Genomic DNA, 10896 nt, shown 5'->3' with positions numbered 1-10896 from the left:
TCTCGTTGTTTCGAACGATACCTACGTTAGTTAATTAAAATTGTTCATCGAAGCTTGCTGCGTCTTCGATGTAAATACTACTTCGTATATATCGTATTTTTTATAAGTGTCATTGACGATGTCATAAATGATATGTCAAGAATTATACTTCATGGTTTCAACTTTGCCATGGATATAATACAAGTCACAATTGTTTCCTTGAATAAATGATCTGTGAAAAAAATAGGAGAAAATTCAAACTTTAAAACATTATTTATTTATTTCTTATTTAAATATATTAAATGTTTGTTAATTAAGAGACAGTACAATTACCACATGTATCAAGGACGACTAATTTATTGCCATCATACAAAGACATATAGAATCCTAGCAATAATGATATACAACAGCGAAAAGGACACCATCAATGCAGATGCTCCGCAGCCATAGGTTTCATAAGTCTCAAGTTCCAGAGGATGTTCCGTGAAGCAATTCTTCAACCTGCGTCTCTTCAGGGCGCTCAATGGGATCTTGTGACAGGGTTTGTCGCCTGTGTTATTTGTGTACTCAGAGGGTAAAATGTTGACGGGTGTTACTGCCAATCTTCTATAGCATGTTGGGTACATGCTGTTTACCACAACCAGCAATAGATTAGTGTGTGCCACCTATAAATTATTATAGATGATTATTTTTTCTGAAAACTATTGTGCAGTATGATGTCTTTTCATAAAATTCTCATAAATTGATTCAACGGCATAAATATGTTAATAAATATCACATCGTCTTATAAGTTGAAAAAAGTAAAAGACATAGAAAATAGAAAAGAGCATTAATATCATCGATAATTCAAGAAATCTCGCAGATCTGTTCTATAGTTTTATTTCTGACATAATTAAAATATTCGATGATGGCAAAACAATTAGCGTGCTGATCTATTAAACATCACTTTAAATGCATTATTCTAACGCATTGCTAAGTAAATAACTATCATCGTGACACAACAAAAGAGATTGAAGACACAACAATATTATAAATCATTGTTCTTAATTATTTATGCATGATGATGTCCGGTGCAAATTAATGCATATACGATAGTTTGATTTAAAAAACTATATCTCTTTAATTAATTATGTGAACTTAAATGCAATTAAATACTGAAATAATCGGAAAAAAATTAAATTAGCAAGTAGAATAAAAACTATTAAAAAGAATACCTGCGTGTTTCTTTCAATACTTTCTTTAGCATTAAAATCGTCAAAAAAAGTTTTTTTAATATATATCTTTCCATTTTTAAAGTTTTGCGTTTAAAATTTTCAATTATTTATCGTCACTCACATTAACTTAAAACTAATGATTTAGAAAAGTTTGAAATTTATCCGCTGCAAACACAAATTTTGGCAATTTCCAAACTGCGCACTATTACCCGCCACTTTCATTTTTGCCCGATTTCACATCGTTTTTAATATCGCTCAATATATTTAACAACAAAATGTTTTATCAAGTATAAGTTCACATACTTGTAGACAAAAACGTTTAAAGGTTCCATATAGCTGCATTTAAATTAATTGTAACTATATATAAAAGCCATTTTGTATTAACAGATTTACCTTAGCACTATTACCCCATTTTCCCCTACAGCTGCGCTTATCAGAGTTAGAAATAAAGTATTAGTAATTGCAAACTAGACACTTATAATAGATAGAAACATGTTAGCATGATTACTACATTTGAAGTCGGCAAGACAATATTTTACAGCTTTACAAGGAAACCCACGGAAGTGTATTTCTAAAACCATTCAACTTTTGTTAAAAAAATGTTTTTCTATCTTTTATAGTTTCGGAGATATTTTCGACTCGAAACTCTCGAAAGAGGAAAGTCTATTTCTTTCGAAGGGATGTTTCATCCCCTAAACACGCGTATGGGCACGTAAAAAAAAATACGTGTCCCTTATTATTTTCATCTAGAGAACAACAGACTAAAAGCTCATCAAAATCGGAGAGGCACACTTCCGTGGGTTTCCTTGTTAGTTTATAAAAACCGTAAAATTATATTGGTCTCGAGACTCTCGAGCAAAATAGAAAATATTTACTCTTTGGGCGTAGAAAGGTCGTGAGCAGTAGTCGGAGTGATTGGTGACGCCTTTAGCAGCGACGGTCTCGTTCAACATGTAGAGTGTTCGCTTCTGATCACAGGGATAGAGATAGAGATAGGGTTCCGGTGGTGGTTCCGGATCTGGTGCATCCTCATCAAAGTGGAATTTGCCATGAATGCCGGGCAAGTTAACAAACTGGGTCGTGAACCACATCAACCGCAGCAGAAACCAAAGGAACAACCTTGCAACATGTTGCAGCGGCTCCATCAAGCTGTTGGCGGAGTTTCCAACTCGCTGGAACAATTCGCGCCTCGATAAAAAAGCATCCTTTTTCTTTTATAAAATACAAAAGCATAATAGAGAAACTCTGGAAACAGTTTGTTCTTCGCGCCATTTCTGATTCTTCCTCTAAATGCAAAATTCTCTTTTATAATTTCACTTTTATAATTTTTATAATTATTAAAAATTCAACTTTGAGATATATTTAAATGTGATCTTTTAATATAGTTAATAATCTTTGATTCTTATATCAACCACCGAATTACTCTTTGGCATATATTACTTACGACCACTTGACACCATCCTTGATAATCATAGATCTCGACCGGATTGTAAACACCCTGGTTGACCATGGACACCATAACGGCGCCCTCCTGAGTGCCCAAAAATTGCCCAGTGTCGTTGTGTGCGTCCGAGATCACCACGTAGCCGTTCTGGTCTAATAGGTAGCAGTCGATCCAAATGTTGGAACAATTCATCATCGAATTCGTTGTTACTGAAGTTACCGCGATGAACTGCTTGTACAGATCCCTCATCGGCATTTGAAAACCCACTACGGCCGCCGGCGCTTTCCTACCGCCGTCCTTGGGCGATAGGGTCATCGAAGCTGTCACTATCGCGTCGGCGCCTGCTTCCCATGGAACTGTAATATGAGATATTGTGTTTTGTATAATACATTACACTACCCAGACCATCTCACAATTAGATATAATCATATAAATCATGTATAATAAATAATAAATTATATAAATGTTCATTTTAAGTAAATCGGAGGATTTGTAATTAAGAGTAAGTGATTTAGGATATATTTATACAAAAAATTAATTAGAAAAAGTTCTGTGTCTTATCCACAATAAAAATAAAATTCTTACCAGATATAGAAATACTGTTGGAATCCAACTCATTCTGAAAGATCGCGCCTTTGTACCAGGGCTCATTCACTGCTCGTCTATGAAGATCGCCAAAAACAATGCCGTCATCCTCATTCGACAGTTTGCTGGCCTTCAAATGATGCCACCTGGTAAGGCCACTTTGCGTCGCGATAAACCTAACAAAGATACCGTAGCGATGTGCCAGATTCCGAGCCCTTGGGGGCAAATCCTCCAAATAGTCACCACTAAAGCTGTCGTTCGTTGCCTTGGCATCGAACACGAGCAGCTGCATAAGCTCTTTGTTGCAATAGTAATCGTCGTGCTTGAGTGTCTGCCTGCCACAGTTGGGTTCTTCGATGTCTTCGTCTATGGACGGATAAGCCTCATATTGTTCGGACCAGCGCCAAGTAGGCCGGCTCATCAGCGCCAAGAAGTGGCGCAATTCGTCTTCCGGACTGTTAAATTCATGACCTTCCAGGTAATGGTAACGACAATACACCCAGCTCGGATGTATGCGCCAATGATCGCCCACGAAGTAATCCGACACGTTCACGTTCATGTTCTGATTCCTGCGGATCTCGTCGCCAACCTTGAAGAATTTGGCATGCAATTATTTGAGTACATATTCAATACTAATCTGCGCATGCACAATTATGTAAATAATTATTCACTTAATGCAATTTATTCTGTAATAATTTCTATTTTTTTACAGTAGTAGACAGTATAAAGTTTCTATTGGTATAATTCATTTGCCTTAAACATAGTAAATAGTACTCGATAAATTAAGTTTTCCTTAGCTGCGGCGTATATACCGGAGTTACTCTAAAAGAAATTTGGTTATTATTTTTTAATAGTATAATTTAACTTTCCTTATATTTCACAATATTACATTACTTTTCATAAAAAAATTATTATTTATTTTAAAATATATTCAATAATTTTTCAATAACTTTTATTTCACTTTTCATCGATTTCATAATATTTTTAGCGGGTGACTCTAATGGAAATATTTTGCTGCTATGAAATCAATGAAAAGTAAAATGAAAGTTATTGAAAAATTACTGAATATATTTCAAAATAAATAATGATTTTTTTACTAAATATATTTCAAAATAAATAATAATTTTTCTTTTTAAATGTAATACTGTGAAATACAAAGAAAGTTAAATTATACTAATAAAAATATTAAAAAGTAATAATAAAATTTCTTTTATGTTAGGTATCATAAAACTTATGGAATAATAATGAAATGAGATCAATTGAGAGATAATTTCAGTAAAATATTTCTATCAGGAAAATTGCGGTTCTAATACTGCTTCTACCTTAATCCACGTAGTTCCGTAGTTAGGTATAACAACTGCAAGGCTGAATGGTGTGCCAGGTAGAGGCGCATAGAAATAATCACGTTTCTCGAAGTGGACCCGACGATTGTCATCGTAATGTAATTTCACGGGAATCTCTGTCATGTTACCTCGCTTATGATCCACTAACGCTGATCTCAGCTCCAATATTTCAGGACCTGGGTCCCTGTGCATGTTTATAATTAGTAAACATTTCAAATAAAAGATAATAACAATAAAAACGTAACAATTTAGCGAAAAATATAAGATTTTTATCTTTTTCTTCCTCATAGAGGAGGCTATGTTTTCGTAAAATTTTTTTTAGTTTTCGATGCCAATGTGTTCAGAATGTTCTAATAAAACGTCAAAAAATCGCATTTTTTTTAATATCCCGCGCGCGCGCAACACACACACAAGTAAAGTTGTACAACATTTATTTATTGTCATTTTTATGAAAATTTATAGTATTTTAGATTTTAAGGAAGTTTTAATTTTTTTTAAAATTGCCTGTGAAAGTTCCAAATTCCGAATTTTGAAATATCGAGCTATATTTTTTAAAATAAAGAGTATCATTGAAGAAAAGTTGGTTTTGATTTTGATGAGAATTGATGAAAGGAATTTTTAATAAAATTTTGAATTAAAACATTTTTTTATGCTTGAATTATAAATACAAAAAATTTTTTATTATAAAAAAGTTTGACATTTTCTCAATATATTATTATATTAAACAATAAAATATATTGAGAAAATCCCAAACTGTTATTCAAATTAAGTTCCTTTATTTATTGTCTATTTTCTGTGAAAGTGTGTTATATAAAAATTTAAAAAAGTGTGCAAATTAGAAACTTGCACATTGCTTCTTTACCATTTTTTTTTTCGCTCATATAAAGCTTTCTCTATGAGGAAGCCAATCTTTTATATGCTAATAATTTTGTTAATTCCTCATGGAGGAAGCTTTATGAGCGAAAATAAATGGTGAGGTAACAATGTGCAAGTTTCTAATTTACACACTTCTTTAATTTAGTAACTGATTCAATATTTTGTATTTGTATACGATCTGTGGAAGAAACTATAATAATGAACGATCAAAACGTCATTACATTACCTTGGTCCGCGCCCATCATCGAGTATCTCCACCTCCGTAAGGTCAATGCTGTTATAGTTCATTTTAAGCCGACCGTTGTAGACCGGCCGGAGATCTGGATGCAGTATCACAAAGCCGTTGTTAGACACAATAAAGGCGTAACCGTTCACGCCAAGTTTGTATGGCAACGTAAGTTTACGGATGTCGTCGATCGGCACGTCCGTGCCAGCCACGCCGAACAGTGTGTCATTCTTCGCATCTGTCATGTTTTCGCGGTTGCTTTTGCGGTCGAACACAGGTGTGCTCACAGAAGTCAACAGTTCATATTCTTTCCAGGCGGTGGTGTTCAGGATGGCCGGGTCCTCCTCAATGTTCTCGTCCTTCTGCATCTACGCAGAGCGATCGCAAGAATGAAGAACAGTTTCGACGACGATATATCGTCCCCTTTACAATTTTCGTTAAGAGGAGTGAACACATCAGAGGTGGAACAAAAGTTCCAACAAGTTGGAATAAAAGCGAAGAGCCACGCTATCTAAATCCACTCTCGGTCACTCCAATGCCGAGGTATATAGAGCGCGTCTCGGAACCAAGGGTGCAACCGAAGTCTCGCAAGAATTGATTATACAAATATACATTTGTCATCGCGTGTAATATTTTTAAATCAAAATCTGATTTAAGAAATCTCATCGTCGGGTGATATTTTATTATTTTTAAATAGTCTTTGGTTGTCCGCTTAATCCCGAACGTCTTGTATAGCAGCTAACACTGATCTAATAATGGGAAATAAATAAAAAAAGTAATGAATAAAGTAAACTTGATGAAAGCCCAGCCAATAGCTCAGGGTACTAAACCTAGCTCGAGGTACCAAGAAAGTTTTCAGCCTCCTCTAATAATAACCAATTTGGCCGGAGACCACTCGGTGCATCGATTAGCCATATCCCAATACCTAGCGATTAATTACTTGCGGGTGTGTTTGTCCAGCTCTCCAGGTTGACACTTCAACTAAGGCTAATTTCTCCAGATACCATCAAGCATTTGACTTTAAGCTCAAGCGAGGTATATTCAATTAAATCATAATCTAAACACATACAGCAATTAATATCTATTATAAAAAAAAACGAAAAGTAATATTTATTTAATAAAGTCAAATGCCATTTTTTATTACCTCACTTGATCTTACACGAATTATCAAACAAAGTAAAATCAGAAATTATCCACTGATTTAAAACGAATTTTTTAATATCTAAAAAATTTCTAAAAGAAAATTTTTAGCGAAATCGCATCGCGTGATTTTTGTACTCCGTTTGATATTCGAGATATTAAATACAGGAGCATGTGCCAAGGGAGATATAGCGCGATACAGATCTACGCGGAGTGCTTGGAAAGCCTATAGGGACAGGCAGCGAGGGTGCTTTCTTGATTGTATCTAAACCTGCAGTATGTAGATTGCGTCCCTGTTTGTTTGCACGCCCAGCTTTGTTCCTTTCTTATACTTTTGTAGTCGCGAGTTTTGTTCTTCATGCTTCATCACCAGCCACAGCCAAGCGGCAAGTGCCGGATTCTGATGGGATTTACGTATATTTGTTTTATTCTTTTTACGTATACTTTCACTTTTACAAAACATTTAAACATCGTAAAAAATATTGGAAGAAAAGCGAAATTATCCGTACCCTGGTGAAAAAATTTCTCATATTTTCTCAGAAATTTTGCAAAAATTGAGACTTATGAAAAATTCTGAAAAAATACATGCTCAGATACTTTCAGAACTAATTAGATAAAGATTTTCGGAATATTTTCAGTATCCGTATGTATGAAAATTTCTGATAAATTGCACAGATTTTCTCATATTTATTCAGATTTCTACAAAGATATATTAGCGAAAAATATTTTATTCTTATTTCGTCTAAGTTTTTCTGAAAAACGTTCCAATTCATATAAAAAATCTGAAAAATTTAGAGTATTCTGAGAAAATCTGAAAATTTTTATAAAACTTCTGATTAATAATATGAAAAATTCGGAGATATTTTTCCACCAGGGTAATGACGAATAAACTGTAATTATACATTTTTTAAAACAAATAATATAAATATTATAAATATTATTAACGTTCGTAACAACATAAAAATGATTATTCTTCTAAAAACTTTAAAAACTTTTCTTATTATGAATCATAATAACATCTTTAATTTTCAGACAAGTTTTCTTTAAACGCAATTAAAAAATACAGTTACACAATTGAATATTCAATTTCAATTGTATAAGATCTACATGTATTGCACTTAAAATGACGATTCCTACCGTGACATCGGCATAAACATGCGTCCACACGATAGGATGTACCGCACCCTGAAGCACCAAGGGACGCGCCATAACCGGGATGTACTTGAGCACCTGTTCGCGCACTTCCTCCTGTGTTTGCACATGCTTGTAGTCGCCGCGATTCAGACACGATCTTACCATCCACCGGACTTCGTCTATCTTCGTCGCTTCCTTGCCTATAAGATACGTAAACACCCGCACCGGTACATGAGTACTATTTTCTTTCCAGTTCCATTTTTTGAATACCTAAAATAGAAGAAATAGAACACACAATCGGTAATGTTCACTTATTAGAAAAATTTTTACGGTCAGAACTATTTTATCGTTATTTATTTTTGCGTTAGTCTCATGTTTTATATTTACGATGCTTTAACAGATTCTTTAACAGTTTCGTCGCCACGCAAAAGTTCGGTAAGCGAGACGTAGAACAACAAAAGTTTATTCGATCAAGTGACGACTATGTTACAACCTCTTTTAGTTCAATCCCCAGTTTTCCTCCGGGAACACCATCGGTAACGAGCATGATGAGCTGATTGCACGGTGAGTCGACGTCGCAGCCACGTATTTCCCGGTAGGTTTTGAGTAGACTGAACGCCTTAGTGAAGGCCATCGAGAGATTGGCGACCTCCGTTGTACCGAATTTGTCCATAGATTTTTTAAACGTGTCGAGATTCTCCGGCGTGGCTTGAATCAGCATATCCTTGAAACACGGTACGAACTCGGTCGTCTCGTTGTTATATTTCAGCATCGTGACGAAGTCGTTGTTCGACAAGGTGTCCAGAATTGAGATCACCGTTGTCTTTGCTGCCATAATACCGTTTCATTAATTGTAAGATTATGCGATTGGTACACTCTTTAATAACGTTATGTTGCAACTTTTTAATTATAAAATTAATAGTCGTGATAAGCCAATTAAAAAAATGACAAATATTAATTTATTAATTTTTCTCATTAATTTATTAAGCTAAAAATTATGTTTTTTTTTGTTTTTTTTTGTATTGTTTGTCTAAAAGTCTAAAATTTTTTATATCTATAAGATTTGATTGTAAGAATTTTAACTGTACACTTGGAATTCCATGCATTTTCTTAATGAAACTAATTTTTTATACCGATAGTTTTTCCCATGCCGGTCATGCTGCCGCTGACGTCCATTAGGATCACCATGTCCTTGCTACATGTGGCCGCCTCGACAAACCAACTACGTACCCTGCAGTCGTACAAATCAGCAGGAGAACCATCATCGTCATCATCATCATCATCATCATCATCATCATCATCATCATCATCGTCGTCGTCGTCGTCGTCATCATTTCCATCATCATGATCATCATCATTAACATAATTATCATCAACATCATCATTAGTGTTGTCTTTCTTACTGTCATTTTTGCCATCACTGTCATCATCTTTATTATCGTCATCATCGTCATTGTCGGCGTTCTCGGCGTCCTCGACGTCCTCGGGATTCGTTTGCCATTTCATAGCAGGATATTGTCGGAGCATACCGGTAACTGAACCAAAGTATTGCCATGACAATGCCGGATCGGATTCATAATTCTGACGAAACATATCGTCCAGCGGCTCAGTCCTCGCGATATCTTTAGCCACTTCTGGCGTGATATCGAACACGTTGGTCGGTATGTGAACCGATGAGTAACTCGTATTCACCGGGATGTTGTAGAAATGCGAGTCCGAGATCAGTTCCATGTCTCTGGAATCATTTCGTAATATTTCTTCGATTTATTTCACTTGATAGTTTTCTGCTTTCGAAAACGGTATATTTTATTGCTCGTATTTATTAAAAATAATTTCCATTAAATTGTTTTGCAAGTTTAAATTAATAAACATATAAAATTACATAAAAATATATAATTTTAAGAATCAACTTCAGATCCTTCCTAATTAGTCCTGTGCAAATGTAAAGCGAGTTATTATTTGCATCATTCGTTCTTAATTCACCAAAATTTTTGCCATTTTAACTCAAATAATTCCGTGACTAATTTTCACGCGAAGCTATTTGAAGAGAAGAAACGTACAATGAGGCAGAGTAAAATTGCTCACCTGTACACGTCCCCGTACTCTTTCACAACCTTCTTGCAATGATTCTTCTCTTTTGCTGACTCATGTCCTATGACAGGGCTGCATTTGCTGGAAATGTAGGAGAGGTTGCAGTTTACGCGAGATACGTTCAAGGAAGATGGGTCCCAGCTTTCTGCAGCGTCCTCGGCTGCTATTCGAATGCAGGTGACAGCGTCCATCTTCCGACGCAGCATCCTACCTACATTTTCGCTGATTATGTTGACCAATTCTTCTCCGGACTTATTTTCAACTCGCGCGTTCATGCTTTTGTATTTCTAAAAGAATTGTTAAATACCACTTTTATATTCCTGTTTAATATTCCTTTATCCGTGCAATATTAGAAATATATAAATTAGAAGCATTTAAAAATATATGTATAAAAAATTTTATATTACAGAAATTATTGAAAAATAAGATATTATTCTTTTTTATAATAAATTTTCTGTGACAAATAAACAAATAAATAAAAAAATTAGAGTGTAGTAAATAAAAATAGTCAATGCATCTATGTGAAGTCAAAAATGTAAAAAAATAAGAAAATAAAAGGAATAATACAGTCAGCAGATGAAACGATGTACATGATCAATTCTTCACTTGGAAGCGAGAATAATCTATATCGAGTCAAAAAATGGTAAAAATGGAAAGAGAGTTGCTGATGGAGCTGTGAATTATGTTTCAACTGTAGTTTTGATCGTTCATTGTCTCATAACTTTTCTACTTTGCATAAAAGCAGGACAATGTAAGATTTACCTTTTGCAAATAATCGTAAATTTTAAAGAATAAGTATTGCAATTTAAATTTTTTCTTGCTTGGATAAAATCGAAGAATATGTTATCTTGCGCAAGAAATTGC

General features: G+C 34.5%; 1 protein-coding gene across 3 annotated transcripts in view; it reads right to left on the bottom strand.

Annotated features, from left to right (window-relative positions):
• Window positions 1–237: 237 nt before the first annotated feature.
• Ca-ma2d (Ca[2+] channel Muscle-specific alpha2/delta subunit) overlaps window positions 238–10896 on the bottom strand; it is a 20137-nt gene continuing 9478 nt past the window's right edge. Inside the window, exons 3-13 of one of the 3 annotated variants that reach the window (XM_077401793.1) lie at window positions 10027–10319; window positions 9075–9676; window positions 8435–8769; window positions 7945–8211; window positions 7079–7207; window positions 5668–6035; window positions 4545–4749; window positions 3223–3811; window positions 2638–2993; window positions 2069–2365; window positions 238–644 (exon numbers count right to left, since the gene is read on the bottom strand). In XM_077401793.1, coding sequence (XP_077257919.1) covers window positions 345–644; window positions 2069–2365; window positions 2638–2993; window positions 3223–3811; window positions 4545–4749; window positions 5668–6035; window positions 7079–7207; window positions 7945–8211; window positions 8435–8769; window positions 9075–9676; window positions 10027–10319 — 3741 coding nt within the window. In that variant the 3' untranslated portion in view covers window positions 238–344. Of the gene's footprint in view, window positions 645–1082; window positions 1618–2068; window positions 2366–2637; window positions 2994–3222; window positions 3812–4544; window positions 4750–5667; window positions 6036–7078; window positions 7208–7944; window positions 8212–8434; window positions 8770–9074; window positions 9677–10026; window positions 10320–10896 lie in introns of those variants that run through there. The other 2 variants (XM_077401795.1, XM_077401794.1) reach the window with 2 other exon arrangements.

Source organism: Temnothorax americanus, unplaced genomic scaffold, assembly GCF_048541705.1.
Source record: "Temnothorax americanus isolate GAGA-0224 unplaced genomic scaffold, ASM4854170v1 Scaffold15, whole genome shotgun sequence".
NCBI lineage: Eukaryota > Metazoa > Arthropoda > Insecta > Hymenoptera > Formicidae > Temnothorax > Temnothorax americanus.
The sequence above is the reverse complement of the archived record's forward strand: the minus strand, read 5'-3'. Positions and strand labels throughout refer to the sequence as shown.